Source organism: Sander vitreus, chromosome 3 (assembly GCF_031162955.1).
Source record: "Sander vitreus isolate 19-12246 chromosome 3, sanVit1, whole genome shotgun sequence".
Classification (NCBI taxonomy): Eukaryota; Metazoa; Chordata; class Actinopteri; order Perciformes; family Percidae; genus Sander; species Sander vitreus.
This window is the reverse complement of record NC_135857.1, coordinates 31,140,954-31,162,964: the sequence shown is the minus strand read 5'-3', so window position 1 is coordinate 31,162,964 and position 22,011 is coordinate 31,140,954. Positions and strand designations below refer to the sequence as shown.

Genomic DNA, 22,011 nt, shown 5'->3' with positions numbered 1-22,011 from the left:
ACCTTACAAGGCTATTAAATGGAGGCTGGGACACAGTCTTTGGCCCCATGGAGTATGACATACAGTATGTGCAATGTGACTGGAGCATGCACCAACCAATGAGCTATTGAGCCTTTAGCCAAGTGCAGACCAGATTTTACTGTGCATGTGTTGTACCCCAACGATATGACGCGTGACAGCTCCTTTTTTTTTTTTTAACCCTCCTTGCCAACATAAAGGAAGACAAAGAGCCTCCACTCAGTAGTACTTGGGTAAAAACTTTATCAACAAAACAGAAGGCAAAGCATAGCTCAAGCTCACTTCCACAGCACAGCAGCCTACATTACCCTTCTGTCAATCGCTAAAAGTGCCACAAGAATAATAACAACATCCATCATTATTACAGTTAGATATTAAAAGAACACAGCCACTCGGATATACTACATAATATATATAAATTTACTCTATAGACCTTTGCGACATTAACAGCATCTACAGATGGACAGCCTCAGTCATGCTCATTCTCTTGCATTGTACCGCCATCTAGTGAGAGTTACAGCAGTAGTACGATCAGAAATGGTGGGGGGAGAAATGAGAGGCTTGGGACAAAACAGCCACTAAGAATCTCCAACAGCAATCTGAAATACAATCTGCACCTGAAGAAATTGGAAATCAGGCTTAGGGATGGAAAAGTGTTGGAAAACAAGGCAATGGGGTAAGTAAGACATTTAAAAAGGGGAATACCAACAATTTTAGGAATTCTAATACAATCTTTCTTTGCCCCAGGACAGGTCAGTTAGCTCTTTCCAACATGCATCGCTCCTTCATAAAGCTATGGACAGGCACACGGACTTTAGAATATCATACCTCAGCGAGGTTACATTCTGTTTTACAACATCTCTGCAAGTTTGTCACAAGTCTGACATTTTTTATCTCTGCGATTCGTGGCTTCAGGAAAGAGCGTGCATGTTCACAAGAATCTATTTGGCTCACCTGGGCAGCAGAAATTACACAAATTCTGAAAGGGGCGATGTAATTTCACGCGTTTTAACCGCGTTATTTCAAATAATGTACACTTTACATCCCAGCTCACTTTTTTGCAAACCAAGCGGTTTTAGATATTTAAGTGCATCTTATTTTTTTTACTTAATTCCATTTAATCTATTGCTTTCCTTACATTCAGTAGCATATGAAAATCTTTTAGTTTTAGCAATCTAAAGTGATCATTGATTCTGCATTTTGGTCTGTCAATCTTACATTTCCGTCGGTTGGTGATGCCGATCTAGTGCCGACAATCCATCCACCTGAAGCAAGTTTCAGGAGTCTGCTAACTGATTTTCATACTTTATGGAAATGAATAACTGCTTGGAAGAGTATGAAAAATACGCTAACATTAAAACCTAGCATATAACGTAACTGTGTAGCACGCATCCAAAAATGGTCAACACAGATGTAAAGTGTACATGATTTTAAGATGCTAAAACTTGCAAACACACTTGTCCTTTAAAGTAGGTGGATTTCCTAATTAATAGGGATAAGGTAAATACAGTTTATTTTTATTTTTTTTGGGGGGAACAGTTAACAGTTAGCATTCACTTTCTGCATGGTAACAAGTCATTTTCTCTACATTCTATTACACACAGAAGGACACTAAATAATATTCAATTTATTACAATGATACTCATGATCTCATCTGGTGTGACATATGTGGGTAAGTTGTGTGGGTGTGTTTTTATTTATTTATTATTATTTCCAGTAAGCACAGTGGAGATACTGCCCCCTGGTGGCAGGGGTCAGAGAGGATGCTGGTCCCCATGTGGGGGATTAGAGATGTGGGTGGGTAGCATTGCCTAGACCACCCACTGCAGGATGCTGGTGTCTTTCCCACCAGTGGAGATCAGGTGACTGTTGTCGTGCAGGAAGGCAACGTTGGTCACGTGACTGCTGTGGCCACCATACTCGTGGCTCGGAGCCTGTAAATGTGAGAGGGGCAGAGGGAGGACGTGAAACACAGTTCAATAAATGAGTCAGATGCAACATGGTGAGGTCGACAACAACAGGGTCAGCTGTTCAGCTGCTGTACTCAGCGCAAGGTGTCTCATTTAGGTAGTCTTGCATTGCCAGACCTTCCTCCACAGCGCCTGAGGAGGAGGGTCTGGCTCTAAACAGCATTCCAGGATGGGAGAAAATCGTGCTCTGGTTCATTGGCATTTCTTTAAACCAATCACAATCACCTTGGGCGGCGCTAAGTGCCCGACAGAGCCCCGGTATAGTCTAGCTAGCTGTCTGGATTTACCCTGCAGAGATCTGAGGAGCAGTTAACCATAGTCCTCAGAAATCCACCGGAGTTTAAAATTTCAACACAAAGAAAGCGGAAGGTAACGGACATCCGGCAGAAAAGAAAGACGGACCAATCCCAGAAATGAAACGTCGTGGATGTACTACATTTAGGAAAACGCTTGACTTCACTGCTGTTAATATCTTTTCGGTCATCAAATAGTTTCAAATAATTACAAAAAACTTGTAACTGTGTCTAAAACAGCTTCTCAATGTTTTAAAATGAGGGGGTAGTAAGTGGCCTTTATGTTTCTCAGATTCATTCTATGAGAAACCTTGGATGGCTCCAAACACTGACAGTGATAATAAAACATTTGACAGCGACAGAATTTTAAGAAAACCCTTTCTGCATCAGCACTCCTTTTTCATGGAGCTTTTAGCTCACTTTAGTTTTACTCACAAAATGTGGGTAAAACTAGTTAAATTCCAAGAACGTTTTAAACAGTACCAACTTGTTGTAACTATTTACAGCGTCTGAGTTTCTGTGCTAACGGCGGCCAGCTTGTCTGAACGGACAATTAAGTTTACAGCTCCAGTTTAAATGGCTTTGGCTGAAAACTTGAACTTGTTAAAAAAAAAAAAAAAAAAAAATTGTTTGTGGGCACAAAATCAACACCTAGTAGAAATTGTGCACATTATAGGTCTGGTGGTGATCCCACACCAAAAGCCTTGTCGCTGAGTATTTTATTTCTGCTGAGCTTTCATTGTGTTTCACAATGTTCATTAACACTTAATTACAAGAGAAGAACAGTGTGGCAGCTCGGCTCTGGAAGGAAAAATGTTTATGCAGAGCAGAACAGATTTCAAAAACAGTCCAGTGATGTACTGTTGAATAGCTTCAGGGCATAAATATGTCAAGGAAAAAAAGCAATATGCGCATACAAACACACAGGCGTTGATGTGAGTGAACACGACTGACCCTTGGTTGAGAGCAGGGGAAGGAGAACAAGTGCACTTTGCCAAAGTCATCAGCAGAGGCCACCAGGGATCCGTCATGTGACCTGCACACGGCGTTGATGTCTGTGCCGTCTGCTCCATCTGGCCAAATTCCTAAGAGGGACAGAGAGAATTAGTGAACGGGTGAGAAAGACAAACAATCAAACAAGACTCACTTGATATTCTGTGCTATGCTGCAGTAAAATGCTGTGCAGTACTTTGATCAAAGGCCAATCTGGACACTTCTTAACCAACATGTGACAAGTCAAAAATGTAAAAGAGAAGACAAAACTGTTTCCAAACAGCTGAGTGGATGCTTCATCTAGGGAAAGCTGGACTTTTGCACCTTGATTATTTTTGATTTAAAAAAATAAATAAAAAAATATTAGTGTTAAGAACTGCTTAAAAAAGTTTAAGCTTTTGTTGTGTGCACATTTGCTTGGTGTAGCTTTAGGCTTTCTCTGCATATTGCCAAACACTGCCAATTGCTCTGACCATTAGCCAACTAACCCTAAAATGCACAGTATATAAAACTGTAGTCTCGCTTTGCCAGACCTTCCTCTACAGCGCTGCGGAGGAGGGTCTGGCTAGTCCACACAGCATTCCGGGATGGGGACATCCGGCTGAAAACAGTGAAATCCGGCAGAGTTTCCGGCAGCAACGGAGCAATCAAGGAAGTGGTACGTTGTGGATATAGACTGATAAAACTATGAATTTGATAATTCCCTTGTTGACACTATGGGAAAGAGTGAGCTTGTTGATGTCAGGTTAGACTCGCAGCCTTTAGATGATCAAATTCATAGATGGATTGAAAAAAAACATCAAGTGAGTTTTATCGACTTACCGAAGGTTGTGAAGCTCAGAGTGCAGGTAGAAGTGGCCCACTCCTGGTTACGTACTGTGTCCATGTTGGTTACATGTTTACCACTGGATGCCTCCCCTAAAAAAACAAAAATATTTTTCCTCATGCTCTGTGATGTTTGCAATGAGTCAAAATATCACTTTAACTGGTAACATTATATATATATATATATATATATATATATATATATATATATATATATATATATATATAATAAAAAAATGAAAGGGTAAGCTACAAGTGTATGTGAACAGAGACAGGAGGAGGACCTACAGAAGAGGATTTCGTAGTCTCCTGAGTTGGTGACGAGGTACTGGCTGTCTGCCGACCAGTCCAGATGGGTGACAAAGCTGGAGTGGCCCTGGGGATAAGAAATAAGTTTGTGGTACTTGAATAGAGATCACACAGGGCATCATTCCAAACACTCCATTTTGGAGAACAGGTGCCTGGAATTTCTCAGTCCGTGTCTTCTAGCTTTGTTAAAACTGTGAATGGAAAAGGGTCAGATTTTTCTTGCTTTATCTAATTCTGGAGGGAACATTTTTTTTGAGGGGAAAAAAAACTGTTTTTATGGCGTGATGTGTTGGTCCTGATGGACCACACAGGAGAGGTCCATTATTTTTTTATTACAATTATAAGTGCCAATTAAGTTAAACAATAGTTATTCCTCTTACATCTTCACTTATGTAATAGAGTTGTACATAAAGAGCCCACGAGAGCACAAAAACAGCTGCTACTGCTTTAAATATATACAATTTAGATTTTCATTTGAACTAGTTTTTTTTTTTTTTTAAAGCTTTCAGAGAATTGAGATATGAATCTCTGTGTATACTTATATACATATATACACACATACATATACATACACACACACACATATATATATACACATACATATATATATATATATATATACACATACATATATATATATATATATATATATATATATATATAAATAAATAATGTATACTTACAGTGCATTTCCCCACACGGCTGTACTTTCGGCCATTCTCCGTCACAGCATAGATGTAAACAAAGTTGTCATGGGAAGCAACAGCCAGGAAGTTACCATCTAAAGGCACAAGGAGTTATTATAGCAGTGCTATTAGTGGAGTTAATACAGTACTGAAACATACCATGATATACCAGCTGATGTTTTACCTGGAGAGTACTTGACGTTGGAAATGATCTCATTGCCGTCTGTGTGCATAGAAACCAGATCCCGGGTGTCAGTGTCCAGCACCAACCACCTGCAACGCAACACAACACAACCACACACACACATCAGAATAGTTTTTTGATATTCCATACATTTCTTTTCATAGTACCTCAACATAAAAACAAGTTGTTGTTTTTTTTCAATTTTAAACTGAAGAAAAAGGAACAAACCTCCAAGTCAAAGACTGTAAATGTGCTCGGCCAATAAATCTAAACTCTAAATTCAGTAATCCCCAATGGTTGCTGCTTTAAGAACGTCTGTTGTTGTTGTCTGTTGTGAATGTTGTGTTATTGTCTTCAACCTCCCCAAGTTCTCTTACACTACACCGCTCCTCCGCTCTCTTCACTGGTTACCAGATGCTGCCCGCATCCGCTTCAAGACACGAGTACTGGCATACAGGGCCACGAATGGATCAGCCCCAGCATACATCCAGGACATGGTCAAACCCTATACCCCAACCCGCCCACTCCGCTCTGCATCAGCCAACCTGCTTGCTGCCCCCTCACAGCGAGGGACAACTAATCACTCAATGAAATCCCGACTGTTTGTTGTATTGGCTCCTCCATCAGGATGGCCGAAAGCCTACGCATCTTCTGCCAAAGGCTAAAAACACATCTCTTCCGATTGCACCTCGGATAAAAAAATAATAATTTGCACCTTCAAGGCGTCAGCTAAATGACATGTAATGTAATGTGTTAGTGTTTAGTTTGTAACTGAGGTCAACCTTCCAGTCATGGTTCCCACAGCCAGAACAGTCCCGCTGGGATGGAAACCTGCACACCTCCCTGGATCCTGGAGCAGAGAAGAGGATACATTTTTAATGTATGACCCTCATCACTGAAGATAGCATTGTCTAATTGTTTCAAAGTCTTTGTTATATTCTAGTTCCTAGCATCCTAAAGTTTAAGGCACGAAAAAGATATCCTGACTGCCAGTCACCTCGATGGTCTTGCTCCAGAGGGGCTGATGGGAGTTAGTGTCCCAGAGGTGAACCAGTTTGTCCTGGGCGCAGGTGACAAACTGCTCCATGGAGGGATGGATGTCCAGACCCCACAGTTCATCTGTGTGACCCTGGAACACATTACATGTCTCATTTAATACACCTGAAACTGCCACATGCAGAGTTGAAATGTTTAACACCTTCCAGTAGAAACAAAATGGTCACTGTGTGTAGTGTGTGTACCTGTACAATAGGAGTTAATGTATCAGGGAAGGCAGCTTGGATGATGGCATTCTTGGTGGTTCCTACAAAGAGCTCTCCAGGTTTACCTTCAGCCAGAGCCCGTACAGGGCCGAGCATCTCGCCCACCTGGACACACACACACACACACACACACACACACACACACACACACACACACACACACACACACACACACACACACACACACACACACACACACACACACACACACACACACACACACACACACACACACACACACACACACACACACACACACACGATAGTTTAGTTTATTTGTCAGGGAACGTGCACCGTAAATGTCTCCTGTATTCAAGTGTGCTTTGCAATTGCCGATGCAGCGGAGCAGCAAACTGTAGCAGCTTGCAATGTTTCTCTCACAGAAATAGACAGCAGTCAAGCTCGCCGTCACTCGCATTTCCGTGGTCAAACCAGCCGCCGCTAAAGTTGGAGACAGACGCCGGCAGAGCAGAGCAAAAGTCTCTGTGACCAGAGCAGACAGCAAGTTCGCTCGCGAAACTGTATGTTTGATTGTTTAAATGAAAATAAGCTGGTTTGACAATGGAGATGGAAGAAATATTCACTAGTCCAAAAACACAGGACCTTCTTCCTTTATTTACTTTCTTGCTCCCACCCCAGACACATCTTTTTTTTATTATTATTATTTTTGGGGCATTTTAGGCCTTTATTTCCGACAGGACAGCTTAGACTTGAAAGGGGAGAGAGAGGGGGAATGACATGCAGCAAAGGGCCGCTGCTTTGAGGACTAAGCCTTCTTTATATGGGCACGCGCTCTACCAGGTGAGCTACCCAGGCGCCCGCCCCAAACACATCTGACCAATAAGAGGAGTTCTTGCTTGGTTTGTAATGATGCATTTTGGTGCACTTGGATTTTTGCAGGTGTGAAACGAAACCGAAAGGGAAAATCGTTCCAAGTTTGCAAACTCTTCAACAAAGCAAACAAACTATGGGTTGTGAAAACGCCCTTATTTTCTCCTCAAAATTATTCAGTCTTCGTTCCTTAGACAGTCCCTCCAAAAAAATAATAATAATGCATAATTCAATGCATAATCAGCCAAAGTCTGCATATTTATGCGGGGGCCGCGTTTTTTTTCAAATACGCCGCACTTTCGGCGCATAAATTGCAGATTTCCGCGCAAAATATGCTGGGCTTGCATGATTTCATAATCTCCGCATTTTCGTTGCAAAAAAGTCACATATATATCTTAGCAGAAAGTTGAAAAATGTTGCGTTTACTTCACACAAGAGCAGCCATTTTCCCCTGTTGCCATGGGAACGTTATGAAGTGATGTAATTACGTGAACATCATCGAAAAGCTGCAAACCCCGCGATGAAGCCATGATGAAACCGCAGTTTTTGCAAGTACCCGCAATTTCATCGCATAAAATTGCATAAATATCCCGCATATTCCATCGCATTTTTTAAGAAAACGTGCCGCATAATCAAGGATTTTTGCCCGCAACAAAAAAAAAAAAAAAAACTCAGGAAGGACTGCTTAGATGGACATAGTACATTCTGGCTCCCTCACCTCCATCTCGGCCTTCTTTCTGTAGTCGTGGTCCCACAGCACCACCTTGCGGTCCTTCCCTCCTCCAGACACCATGGTGCCGTCCTTCAGGACACAAAGAGAGAAAATCCCACCCTCGTGGGCCCCCGACACCACCTGGCTGATGCGGCTACCACCTGTGAATCAGAACAAACAGGAAATCAAAACACAAAACGGAGGACCAAATCCTTTTATATTTTCAGGCTTTTGAATAAGTGGGAGAACAATGTGTCTTTACGGGTTCAATCATGTTCTTACATTATCAGCACTGGTGAATTAACATTTTTATATTAAAGTAAGCTTTACGTGTTTGAAGACTTAATCTCTATATAATATATTGAACAAGGTTGGGATCTTTGTGATTCATGTAGATTCTACCTTTGGCCCAGACGTAGATGTTTCCACTGGAGTCTCCTGTGATGGCGTCGCCATTCTCGGCAAACGCCACACACAACACATACTTTGGCTTCTCATGTTTCTAGAGAGAAAGAGAAAGAGAGAGAGAGAGAGAGAGAAAGAAAAATGTATTTTATATTAATCAATGTATTTATTTGCTGCATTTGTTTTAGCTAGCTGTACCTAACAAAATAACAACTATAGTGTATTTTGGTGGTTAACGCTCTGAGTTCTCAACAGCATTTTTACATACATCTTCTTAAATTCACCGTTTAACCCTTGTGTTGTCCTCGGGCCAAATTTGACCCGTTTTCAAAGTTTTTTTATAATAAGAAATATGGGTTTCTTTCAACCAAATGGCCCAAAAATGTCATGGATGCATGGGTGTACATTGTATGGAACCCATACAACATTATTCGCAGGCAACATGATTACTTCCAGAATTTTGGGTGTTTTATTCAATTTTATAGCACTTGGAAAAAAAAAAGAAAAAAAAAAAAAAGGTTTTCAAACAGTATCCTGACTAAACTTCGACATAAACCAGTCTGTGATCTCCTCAACATCCTCTGATCTTAACTAGTAGTTAAAAATAATTAATAATTTCTGCCTTTGTAAACTCGAAAATTAAGGATAAAATGGCATTTAAATTCAGTTGATTGACCATGAATTAAAAAAAAAAAAATTTCAATTTTGTCCCAAAAAGGACAAGTTTATGGTCGACGGGTAACACAAGGGTATTTGCATTAAACTGATCCCCATGTGTGTGTTTCATATCAAAATGTTCAGAATAAACTCAGCTTTCTGTTTAGTGGGATCCAAATTTGTTCCAGAGCAACGTGATAAGAGATCATTTGGACCGAAAGCTGAAAGGTTGATGTTGAAATTTCTCAAAACTCTTGTGAAAACATACCTACATTCAATTGTTTTGGTGCTTGAAATGAGTTTGTAAAAGTCTTGGCTTCACAAACGTAGCGTACTATATGAATGAAATAGTCTAAAATGAAATTTGTAATATTGCTTTTGGAGAAAGAGTGTTGTCAAACATCGCTTGGACACTCCGGTGCTTCTTTTGTCCTCAGAGGGTTAATAAGGTTAACTCGAGGTAAGAGTTGGTTGTAAGATACATTTTTGGAGCGGTTATCTTGGCCGTACCTCGAACAGGCCCTGTTTCTTGGTGAGAGTGTTGCCTTCCATGGTCCAGAAGTTGATGTGAGATTTTCCACAGGTGACAATCAGGTTGGCATCCATGGGATGAAACACAGAGGCCAGTACAGAGTCATTGGAGCACTGCAGAGACAGGAGGCATGACGATGCAAACATGTTTCTCAACATAGATTCATTTAGTGTTCCGAGAAGAAATTGTTGGAAATCCGTAGTGTTTGTTAATTAAAGTGTAGAACTAGGAGATCAATAATGATGCAGCTGTATAAATGGGATCATGTTCAAAGGTCAAAGGTAGGGGTACCTTGACGTCAGCCAGTTGCTTTTCCTTCTGCCAGTTCCAGACCGACAGGATGTGATCGTTGGCATCGTCCACAGCGCAGAGGAAGGTGCCGCCGTTCTGAGAGAAAAACAAGGAGCAAAAGCAAAAAATGGCAGCCAGCAGTCAGTACCCGATTGAACTTTGCATAGTCTCAAAGCCTGAGTAAAGTCTACAGGATGTGAAGCTGCTTACCGACTTGGAGAAAGCCACGCAGGTGACCGCTCTGTCAAACACTCCCATCCCGATCACATGAAGCGTGTTGAGGCTCACAGAGTCCCAAACACGAACATGAGGAGCCAGCAGCTGCACAGACAAGGGACAGAGATGAAGTCAGGCTGAGAAACCGTATTTGATATATAGAAACAAAAAAAGTGGGATTGGATCAAAATATGCATATAAAAACACATCTGCTACTAAATTCAAAGATAGTTTTCTTACCATTTATAACCAGTTAAATTGAAATATTGTGGTATTATTCTCTGTAATTAGTCTTTTTAATTAGCTTTTTTAAAACCTGCTTTAAAGTAAACCGTGTCAAAATGTAGGTGGGAGCTAAACTCCATAGGAGGCTGTGAGTGATGGGTTTTTTTTACAGTACCTTTCCATCTTTAGCGTTTCCAGCCACTTGCCCCGTTGCTATGGTAACCATATCAGGATGCACACTCAAGCTAAGAAGAGAAAATATGAATTGTTACTTCGTTTTAAATTTTTTTAACACTGCTTCTAGAAAGACAGAAAGATATGTTAAATCCCAGAGTGTTGCACTACAGCCGATTCCGATTCAAACACATTGAAAGTAAACAAATCATTTTGAAAATGTCAAACCTAAATGCCCTCACAACTGGAGACGTTTACCATCACTTGCTACTTTTAACATGACACGGTTTTATTTTTGGTCTCTGACTTATAGATATAAGGAAATATTACACACACATATACAACAATTTTGTGTTTCTAAAATCAAAAAATACAGTAGTTAACACGGGATCCTGCTCATAGCAGGAAGAAGAGTAGGACTCGACATGACGTCGTGGGAGAGGAGAACACGATGGTTTCCCTGCAGAGAGGAGTAGCTTTCCCAGCATGCCCCAGGGGGGGAATTCAGTTTATTTACATCCCAGAGGCTTCAGTCAGGGAGCTCATTCAAGATGCCAAGTAGTGCTCATTAAGCATACCAAAAATCACATTCATGATAAGCACAGTCAGCTGTATGAAGCTGTCCATGGCATGTTACACAAAAACAAGAAAGATACGTAAGATAAGAGGGAAACAGAATGTGAGTAGTTTGAAACTTTACTTTTAATAAGTTTTGAACTTTAACGAGGAAGCTTCTGAAGACCAGACCAGGCGTGAAATATTTGAGGTTCAGGTTTGACCGAATAACACTAGATGGATACAGAACAATTGCTTGAAGCATTTACATGTTTTTAATAGTGTCAATGTCTTGTGTCACTCCTCTGTTTAAACACGTTTCCATATCCTGCTGTTAACACTACTCTGGCTACTTTCTGTGCCCTATGTACAGTACCAGTCAAAAGTTTGGACACGCTTTCATATTCACTTAAAATAGGAAAGCGTGTCCAAACTTTTGACTGGTACTGTATTATTTTACATGTATTATTCTACACATAGTACTTGAGTAGTTAATCCTTTCAGCACAAACTTTGGTCAAAAGGGATATCTTTACATGCACACAAGAACCAGGGTAAATGGGAAAATCCAGGCAACGCAGGAAATCAGACAGCACGTTATTCTACCCAGACTTAATGATAAATATCAAACACATAGGACAAGACAGCCCTTATCATCGTGCCGTTTTCTCACCATTTGACATCGTCGTTGTGGCCCAGGTAGTGTCTCTGCTGCTGCTCCTCTGTGTTGTACAGCACCACCACTGAGGCGTTGAAGTAGACGATCTCTCCTGTGGGCAGCAGGTAGAGGTTGGAGCGGCAGTCACGTCCGCGGTAGCCGTACCTGGTCCACGCTTAAGTTAGGGAACAAGATGGGTGAAGCTGGACCAGCGAGAGAACATTTAATATTCTGATTTTAGGTATTTGGTTAGTGCTCTTTACCAAGATGACTCACAAGGACCTAAGCTCATGCCACTTTTACAAGTTCTAGATTAACAATATATATGAAACCAAAAGCACTACTCACTTCAGGTGATCATACATGTAAGAGGAAAGACAGTTGCACACTCGTAGCCACGACCACATTTAAAAAAAAAAAAAATTTACCAATGTTTCGACATGTCAGTCTTCTTCAGGGAATTGTCTGGAGAAAGTAAAGCTTGTATAACCCAAAGTTTATATTTCATATTCACTGCCAAATAACTATGTTTAATGAATGGAGTCTGGAAATGATTTAATTTAGGCTTTTATCCATCTGTTCCAGAGGTTTTCAAAGTCTGTCACTGTTTGCCCCCCTGAGACTAATAAAGAACTCAGTTTGAAAGCCTCTGATCAAGACAGATAAAGGATTCATTCATTTCTCATTCATTCATCCACAGACTCCTGATCCGTCAATAAACTATTTCTATCTATTCCTCTGTTTCCCTCTCCCCGTCTGAAGGATACACCCACTGCAGTTTGAGTTTGCGGTCAGGTAGCGCCACCTTGTGGTCGAGGCTGTAGCTCTCCCTCTGCTTATCTGGGATCTGCATGGTGACCGGACGACCTCGGAGGAACATCCTCACGTAGCCGTCCTCTGGAGGGAAGGAGAGAGGGATGGTTAAGTTAGGGGACAGAATGGAACGAAGAAGCAAAGATCTGGCAGAGACGAGTAGAAGAGACAGAACTAGAAGGGGACGTTACACTTGTCTCTTTTTGTGAGAGTTCCATGAGTCTCCATTTAAACAAAGACACACACACATACACACAGACCTGACTTCCATCTTCTGTTATCTTGCTTCGTCTTAAGTTCTGAGATACAAAAAAAAAGTGTCCTGAAATGACGCCACAAAATCCAAACAGCAGAATGCTTGCTTCTTGAAATCTAAAAACAGTAAAAACACTTAATCTTCTCCCACAACCAAACAGAAAGGACCTCCTTTTGAGAATCACTAACTGAATTTCACAATGGCAAACTATTTTTACACCAAAAAAATATAAAAAGAATTTTAATTGTCACAGATTAGAGATGTTCAAATCCTGCCAGTACTTTGTTACTAAACTGACTACAGGGGACACTGTGTCATCATGAACGTCATTGGTTTCATTTCTTTTAATTTTTGACATTGCCGTTTTCTGGAAAATTGATTGTTAGTATTTCCCAGTGACACCACTAGAAAAAAAGAACGCAGAGGAATGAAATGGTCAGGCCATCCATACACAGACAGAATATGGGTCTGCAGAGCCAATAGTAACCTTTAAACAATATGGATGCTTTAGAAAATACATGCTCATACAGACTTCAGAAGTCCGTTATTCTCAGGCTCCTTAGTTATTCCAATGGATGTTCAATATTTATAATGAGAAAATCCTTCAAGAGTACTTCAAGGACTCCCAATTGAGTTTCACACATCAGAGGCTGCTCATCCTTTTCATAGCCAATTAAAGTGTGACAGTAATGGGAGGGTAAGACATACAGTCATGTGCAGAAGTTAGCACACCCATGCTAAAGTTGACTAAAAAGAGTAATAAAAAAAAAAAAAAAAATTCATCTTTTGGAAATTGATCTTAATGCCTTAATTAAAAAAAGTAGGAAAAATCCAATCTTTAAGGGCACCAATTTTCTTTGTGAATGAATAATGTATCGTAAATAAATAAATGTTCTTCCTTAAAATACAGGGGGCATAAGTAAGTACACCCCTATGTTAAATTCCCATAGAGGCAGGCAGATTTTTGTTTTTAAAGGCCAGTTATTTCATGGATCCAGGATACTATGCATCCTGATAAAGTTCCCTTGGCCTTTGGAATTAAAATAGCCCCCCCCCCCACATCATCACATACCCTTCACCATACTTAGAGATTGGCATGGGGTACTTTCCATGAAATCATCTCTCAATGCAAATCAAACCAGCTATTAGGCTAACTGAAATAAAACCATGCCAATCTCTAGGTATGGTGAAGGGTATGTGATGATGTGGGGGAAAATTGGTGGCCTTAAAGGTTGGATTTTCCCTCATTTTTTTTTAATTAAGGCATTAAGATCAATTTCCAAAAGATGATTTTTTTATTCCTCTTTTTAGTCAACTTTAGCATGGGTGTGCATGACTGTAACTAATGCAGTCTTAAAGTAGGCACTCTGACTTACAGACACAAATAGAAAAGCATCTTCTCTTACCTGCATTGAGGGTGCATTCTTTGGATTTGCTGAAACAGAAAAAAAAAAGAAATGGATGAAATGTTTCCTGTAAAGATTCTTAAGCAGCATACGATGATTTAGGGTGTGGCTGTTATCCATAATGGAAAATAATGGAAGTACCATCAAACCAGTACATCAAATATTACACAGAATATATAATTATTTTCCAAAACTCCTGAGACTTGGTTCCATAACATCTGGCGTTCACATAAAATATTCTGAATTATGTATTGTTTGCTCGACAGGCTGCACACCTCCGCTCAGTTTCACATTAACTGGAAATAGGGACGTCTGTGGAAAAGCTGCAGAGCACAGAGTCAGCAAAAGCACAGCACGCACGCCATGCATCATATAATCAAGACTTATCATCCTGCATCTCTTGTCTGAGATGATGGACTCTGGAGGCCGGATTAAGGTCCCCGGGGCTTGGAAATATTGTTTTCATTTACAGAAGCCTACATATTAACTGAGATGATCAGCGTGCACCAAACTTGTGGAATTAAAACTTGTTTTTTCAACTTTATAACAATAACCAACAGGTAACATATCCAGCAAAGAGGTGTGTGAAACATCTCAGTTAAAAATGGAGAACATTTTCACATCTTACAATGCTTCGGACATTATTTTCCTCCCTGACGGCAAAAACAGTTATTAAAGATCATTTGTTTAGGCTTCCGAAAAACTAGGATCACAATTTTGATGCATGTCAATTTTTCTAAAAGTCTGCGTGGTGTCATTTTGTTTTAAAAACATTTTTAACAGAAGCCAACAGGCCTTTTATGGTCAAGGCTCCTACTGTATAGAAAGTTAATGCCGCCCTAGGCATACATCTTTGTTACTGAACAAGACACAAAGCTAGAAACACAGTTCTGTTTTTCTTTGAAGAATAGACACAAATGAATAAAGTACCAACTCTTTAATGTGACTGTGTACACCGGTTGATAAAAGGTGTCTTTGGTCGAGTCAGCAGACACAAAGTAAACAGAGAAGCCTTATTATCTGTGTACATACATGGATGGTGTCACTGAGTATAACCAGTTAAACACACAGTGAATATGGTGCTCAGCCCAACAATATGACAGGGAGGATCAGAGCAAAGATGACAGAGAGAAGTGAGATAGAGTAAAGTACTAGTGTTACTAAATGTCACATAGAAAAGCTGAATGTTTTTCTATGAAAATGTTGGATAACTACTTTAAATTTAAAGTGACAACCGGTGTGTCAGCCATTTTGCCAAAATCCATAATAAGACCTGTCAATCAAAATCTGTAGCTGGCTCATCAGTACACAGCAGCTGAGCTACAGCCGCAACTGTTCCTGAATCAGCTGTCTGTCAACCAAGCAGAACTGCCCGCTGAGCATTTCAGTGCACGCTCACCACTCAACCTAACCTGTCAGGGTGCTGTCAAACAATCAGATCATCAGTGCTGCCTCAGCTGACAAGTGGATATCACCATGGCAACAGCAGTAAAAGTAAGGCTTGATGAGATAAGGGAAACTGAGGGTGTGTCTCTTCCTGCTCAGCAACTGGAGCATCTGGGGCTATGTGTTTGACTTTCCTGAGTGTCTGTGGAAGCATATAGACAGTTGGTGGCGGTGACGCACAAGTGAAGAAGATAATTTCAAATATCAAATAAATCGGCTTTGGGAAAGGTTTCGTGAGGAAGGAAATGCATCCACTGAAGTAGAAGAGTACTACTGAACGTAACTTTTGCTTGTTGAGAAACAGGAAACCTTCAAGCACCAGGATGAATCATGTGTGCCTACTTTTCCTAAACTTTGTTTAACAGGGAGTTACCTGGGAAGGTTACCTGAGACGAGAGCTTGTCAGGTCACGTCAAGTCAAATGTATTAATAACGTTTAGTCATAAAGCCACAATGTGTTTTACAAATCAATAGGAGACAACGATTAAGAGAACAGAGAATTATCAATCATAAAAGATCAGAGCTTATGTGTGTGTTTGAACATAACACAAAGCAATGGAAGAAGATTAAAAAAGACAGACTGCAGAGTTTACAGGCAGATGATCTGAGGACCTGACTGGTGTCGGTTGGTCTCTGTTGTGCAGCTGAAGGCAGCCAGCCAATGTGTCGGCTCTTTAAAGTAACCACATAAAAGCCTGTTTGTCTGAACTGCGTGTGTGTGAGTGTGTGTGTGTGTGTGTGTGTGTGTGGGGGGTCTGCCAGGAAGATGAGGCGTGGCCAAGTTCTAGCCAATGAGAGAACAAGATTGATTCAGAGACATTAATTAGTGCAGGGCATGCTGGGTAATTGGCATCCAGACAGGGCAAATAACTGGATCTAAAACCCATGCGGCTGCAGTCCCAGTCACAAGATTTCCAGGGAGAAGGAATGCACAAACAGACCACTCATTTACATGCAGCACTGAGTGTGTTGTTGGCATTTTCTGCCTGCCTGCAGTCTGAAAACCCAATTGGTTTGTGTAAGACCCAGAGGGGAGTAATGAGCAGCAGAGACTTTTCAGGGTTCCTCTGAGAAATGCTTCACACAGCAGACAGAAACAGTAATTAATGTGCTCCGCTTCTCTGAAAACATCAACACGAACCCTTCCTTCAGCTCAGCTGTGAATGGGGATTGCTTCATGTATGCGTACAGAAATAGGCCAGAGAATTTTTACATGCTGATTAATTCATGTTTAGCATGTTCCCAATTTCAGGTGTTTGTGCGCGATTCAAAATGAATATCCAATGCTGCTCTTTGTCCTAAAGCACTCCCTAACCAATCTGAAAAACCTAAAAAGTTTCTCAAATATCTTTTTCAAGTTACGTCTTTTAGACTGCCAATGCAATCAATGAAATAATCACTCCAGTGTGCACTATGGCTGACAATTCTGTTAATTTGTTTTACAAGATATTCCTCAACAGTTTAATCTTATGAGTAAAGTGCTCCATCAGACTGGGTGGTGGATGTTGTAGTAAATCAGTTTTTATGACCATGATGCAGGCGGAGAGAAGATGGATATTGCGGTCTGACTGATGGATCGTACACCCAACTGTGTGTCCATTATGACTGAAGAACTGCAGTGGTTCAGTTAATGGACACAAACGTATCTGATCATCTTCACTCAACAAAGAATACACTGAGAGACTGAACTCCATTGTTACATTTTATATTAGACTGAACCACTTTGAAGTTATCGTAGCATCAGACAAAATACCAGAGAGAGAGAAACAGAGATAGCAGGAGAGAGAACAAGAGAGCGAGTCACAGGGAGAAAGATTTGACTTGAAAAACGGAAAAGATATCAATCTTTTCAACACGATGCAAATCTTTTAATCTTTTCCTTCATCAGAATTTTCATGGTTTTAATCTGACAGAGGGCAAGTTATTTATTCTAGTTGTTAAACCTTGTTTACTTTACAAAGGCTATGTTAAGGCCACAATTATATACGTAAAAGTATGTATTTAAATTGAAAATGTAAAGCTACACCTTAAAGCTTTCTGTCCCATTAAACAGAGACAAAATGAAAGAGATGGGTAGGGTGGACATGATGGAGATCTTTTCCTTATTCCTCCTTGTATTTGCATAAATCCAGACCCGTTTGGCAATACTCAACTTTGTACAATGCCTGAACTTGACTTTAAATGTACGTAATATTGGATAAAAAGAAAGGCAGTCGTAGTATGTTAAACTGGTTTGTTGGGGCAAAACCTGGTTTTAGTGGTTAAAAATGCTTCTCTGCAGAGATGTGGTCAATATGTTTGTTGCATGTTAAACAGGAGGTCCAATCAATGTTATCAGTATTTTTGCAAGCGGAGTAGAATCGGTAATCGTATAACATCCGTCCCACAGCTGCATCAGCCTCCTGTCTGTGGACACAATGTTGCAGGGTGTTCTATAAGAACTGTCTTTGCAGTGTTTTTGGACACACTTTCAATTACAAGCTGCTCTACAGGTTTTTAGAAATGAATGAATGAATTAGAATCCCTTCGGAAAACCTGAAAATGAATGTCAATCTAGGTACCACCCAAGGCAGCACATGCAAATAGAACTACAGTGGGTCATGTGAACTGACAGAACTGCTGAGCACAGCGTGTTCTGTCATTTCACATTTACTCATCCAGTGTGTGAGATTGTGTGCGTTTGTTTGTTTCCACCATCATTAGAAGCCCAAAGACAAAATTGCAATAAAAATGCAATTACAATTAAATGGGACCATATAATGACAAAAATAAGAGACTTGTTAGGTAAGAGATCAACTTCAGAAAAAGACATTGACACCTTATTATGGTTCCCATAAAAGTCAGATTTCCGTTTCTTTGAGCAGATGAACAATGTTAATACATTATCTGAGAGCTTTTCTTAATCAAAAGCAAGTGTCACATAATCATTACTTGTTTGAACTACACAGTTAACCTATGATTAAGTCTTCTCAAAATTACATAATTTTGTATTTTTTGTGTTCTTAACTCTTGCCGCTTAATCTATGGTGCACTCACACAGCTGGCTCTTGTTTCTGTTGTATTCATGTTACTATGCTGCAGCCCCTCCCAACAGCCACCCACAGCCCTGTAGACGGGGTATAAACATTTTGCGTGACAACAGAGTTTCATACAAACAAAACACTTCCTCAGGCTGTGGTGAAGCCACAGCGAGTGACTACAGACTACTACTTTTTTTTTTTAAGACTTAAAATAACTGAAATGAATCCATTTTACAGACCATCCACACAGTGTTTAATTGTGCAATCTGTAATCTATTTAAACAACAGATGAGGAACTAGCTGGATGCGACACCAAAAAAAGTAATTGTCCATTTTTTTCTGAAATTAATTTTGTGTTGAGAATCAGTACAAGCGTAGGGCTTTCTGCTCCAAAAACCTTTATCAGTAAATCCACTATGCTCACAGTCCTCCACTCTCTTTGTCAATCATTGAGTATCTATTGTAAAGAAACTATTTACCTGGAAGATTTCTTCATGGCTCCGTTACAGTAACAGTCAACAGTGGTGAGCAGTCAGAGCGGTTCCTGTCCTGTTCAACAGCTACAGCAACACACAACTTCCTGCTTCACTGAGCAAACTTTTAGCTCAGCCTAGGAAGCCCCATCGTCCAACCAGAACGCATTTCCTGACTGTGCAGACCCACACCCTCTGCCTGGTAACCACACCCCCTTTTACCAAGCACTGTTGGTAATCTGATCCATCAGCAGAAAGACAGGAGAGAGAGAGGGAGAGAGGAGGGAAGGGAAGAGGAAAAGTAAAAGAGGAAAGAGGAGCAGGAAGGAAAGAAATGACGTGTGGATGCTGATTAGAGGAAGAACAGCAGACAGAAGAAATATGGAGAAAAGAAGAATGAGGTTTAACTGTTCATAAGAGAGAAGAAACAATAGTGCAGAGGATGAAAAAATGGATTTAGAAGTAAGACAGAACGCAATGAAAGACAGACAAAAGTGTGTGTGACTCTGTATAACCAAAGATAAACTTCATGCGGGTTTGTTTACTGATGACAAAGCGATCCACGTGTTGTGTTCACTTGGCTGTGACACGTGGATACTTCCCCTGTCCGTCAGGCTCACAAAGACTTCTAGCCAGTTAATTGTAAAACATAATTCATGGTGACATCCCAGATTTACTGCAGGCGAACATGAAGAGCTGACTGTGGAAATGTGACAGATGATGATGAGACAGATCAGACGGTCCTAGTGACGACGGCTAATGCTGTGCAGAATCCATCTCTCCCTCTTCTCAAAAACACAGTCTGAATGATTGAAGCCTGAGTGTGCTTTAAACTTCAAAAACTCTAAACCAGCAGTTCCCAAGAGTCCCAGCAGGTCCCACACTGACGGCTGTAAATGTAAAATATCTTTTTCAGAATCAGATACAGATGCTGGTTAGATTTGGAAGCAGAGGCAGTTGCTCCTCTTGTCTTTTCCCATGCAGCACCAATTTCTCAGATTGTTATATTTAATATTAAAAGGGGCTGTACTCAAAATACAAAAAAAAACAAAACAGCGGCATGGGATTGCCTCCTCACAGCTCTCACAGACCGTTCCCCAAAACATGAAATACCTACATTTGTTCATGGCCACATGCACTAACATGCACGCGTGGCTGGGCTGGCTATCAAAACAGAGAACAGGGAGGCTCAAATTACAACACACACAGATAGTGTGACTTCATTCTCCACTGTATCGCCATTACTCCACTAGATCTTTACATAGCTAATTTGTTTGTTGCTATATTAATGTTCTGAATATCGAGTACAGTCCCTGTCGGTACGCGATCTGTGCTGCTTGCACGATCTGATATGCGCATGCATAGTAGAAAACGTGACGGTTTCCCTACACTATCGATACTATTGTATCACGCATGCGTTGAAACACTTGAACAGCCAGGCGGCACAACTGGCAGCATATATTTGTAGGCTACATTTTATGTTATTCATTATGCAGTTCACGGCGGTGGACGAATAAGTCACCTTGGATTTCTTGGATTTTAAAACTGGTAAAAGCAGAGCCTGGAATTAATTTAGGGAAAGAGAAAAAACAGATAGCATTTAGATGAATGATGGAATTATATAATAATAATAATAATAATAATTTTGAAACGATATATTGATATCAGACACAGGATAACCCTACAGTCAGTACCTACTGTCATGACACATGGATTTTGTTGGTGTAGCTATCATTCTAATCAAGAGGCAGTGAATACTGTGCATGTATTCAAGTATTCAAATTACCTGTCTACTGTCTACTTGATCTGGTTATTGCAGGTCATTTCTTAACATCTGAACTTTATGGGCTGGTTCCATATCAAATAAACTACAGTCCGATCACAGAGAGAATTTCCATTGTAAATGCTTTTTCTCATACCAGTATCTTTAATAAGTCAACCATCCGTTTTCTATGCCTGCTTATCAGGGCCATTGGGGGGGATGGAGCCTATCCCAGCATGCATTGGGAGAGAGACAGGTCACACAGGCAAACCGTGTCTTCAGACCGACTCACTCTGGTTGGACTGTATGACACTCTTGTCTGTCTACAGACAGAAAGACAGGGGAGAGTAGAGAGGTAAGACAGCTCATTACAACAATCTATAGCGACCCACTGAACTCCTCCACAGCCCTGCTGACCCAAGATACACAAACATGTTCTCTGAGCTTGTTAGAGGAGTTTGTTTTTGTTGTAACACCGGGTTTAAAATGTTTTCTCGGTTACATCTGTCTTAGTGTAAAATGTAACTGATGGTTGTTTTTCTAGTAACACAGAGTATGAAGAAATGTCTCAGGTATTACGTGTAGGAGGTGTTCATTCATTTAGAAACAGTGTATAATTTATACAAGATTCACCATCAAACTGAACAAGGTTGTTACCCTTTGCCTCCGGAGGAGCTGCTAGTGGAGGTGGTTCGACTCAGACTCTCCGCTCCCATCTCTCTCCTCACCATGGTGAGACGCTCTGTGGACATACTCTTCCTGAATGAGAGGAGACAAAAGTGTTGTTAAGGAGAAATCAGTATGTTTTCACATTTGAAACTTAACTTTACCCTTCCTCACCTCTATTTTCTAAAGCAACTGCTAAAAAAAAATAAGTTCCACCCCTAGTTGATTTCCCTGGTTTTGTATACCTCTTAATGGACTGTAGCACCTCCTTCTTAGGAGAGGAAGGGGAGGAGAGGAGGCGTTTCTGTTGAACGTAGCCATTACTCAGAGGTCTGGAGGGAAGAGCCTGCAGGAGCTGACGCACTAAAAGATGA

At 40.6% G+C, this 22,011-nt stretch overlaps 1 protein-coding gene across 7 annotated transcripts in view; it reads right to left on the bottom strand.

Annotated features, from left to right (window-relative positions):
• Positions 1-244: 244 nt before the first annotated feature.
• eml2 (EMAP like 2) overlaps positions 245-22,011 on the bottom strand; it is a 38,357-nt gene continuing 16,590 nt past the window's right edge. For 3 of the 7 annotated variants that reach the window (XM_078246964.1, XM_078246965.1, XM_078246968.1), the window contains exons 3-23: positions 21,883-22,000; positions 21,629-21,730; positions 14,271-14,299; positions 12,869-12,907; positions 12,563-12,692; positions 11,811-11,960; positions 10,585-10,654; positions 10,179-10,289; positions 9,969-10,064; positions 9,656-9,790; positions 8,486-8,585; positions 8,090-8,244; positions 6,520-6,645; positions 6,276-6,407; positions 6,061-6,128; positions 5,279-5,367; positions 5,092-5,189; positions 4,388-4,475; positions 4,097-4,192; positions 3,236-3,366; positions 245-1,952 (exon numbers count right to left, since the gene is read on the bottom strand). In XM_078246964.1, the coding sequence (XP_078103090.1) occupies positions 1,830-1,952; positions 3,236-3,366; positions 4,097-4,192; positions 4,388-4,475; positions 5,092-5,189; positions 5,279-5,367; positions 6,061-6,128; positions 6,276-6,407; positions 6,520-6,645; positions 8,090-8,244; positions 8,486-8,585; positions 9,656-9,790; positions 9,969-10,064; positions 10,179-10,289; positions 10,585-10,654; positions 11,811-11,960; positions 12,563-12,692; positions 12,869-12,907; positions 14,271-14,299; positions 21,629-21,730; positions 21,883-22,000 (2,186 nt within the window). In that variant the 3' untranslated portion in view covers positions 245-1,829. Of the gene's footprint in view, positions 1,953-3,235; positions 3,367-4,096; positions 4,193-4,387; positions 4,476-5,091; positions 5,190-5,278; positions 5,368-6,060; positions 6,129-6,275; positions 6,408-6,519; positions 6,646-8,089; positions 8,245-8,485; positions 8,586-9,655; positions 9,791-9,968; positions 10,065-10,178; positions 10,290-10,584; positions 10,655-11,810; positions 11,961-12,562; positions 12,693-12,868; positions 12,908-14,270; positions 14,300-19,215; positions 19,325-21,628; positions 21,731-21,882; positions 22,001-22,011 lie in introns of those variants that run through there. The other 4 variants (XM_078246966.1, XM_078246967.1, XM_078246969.1 and 1 more) reach the window with 3 other exon arrangements.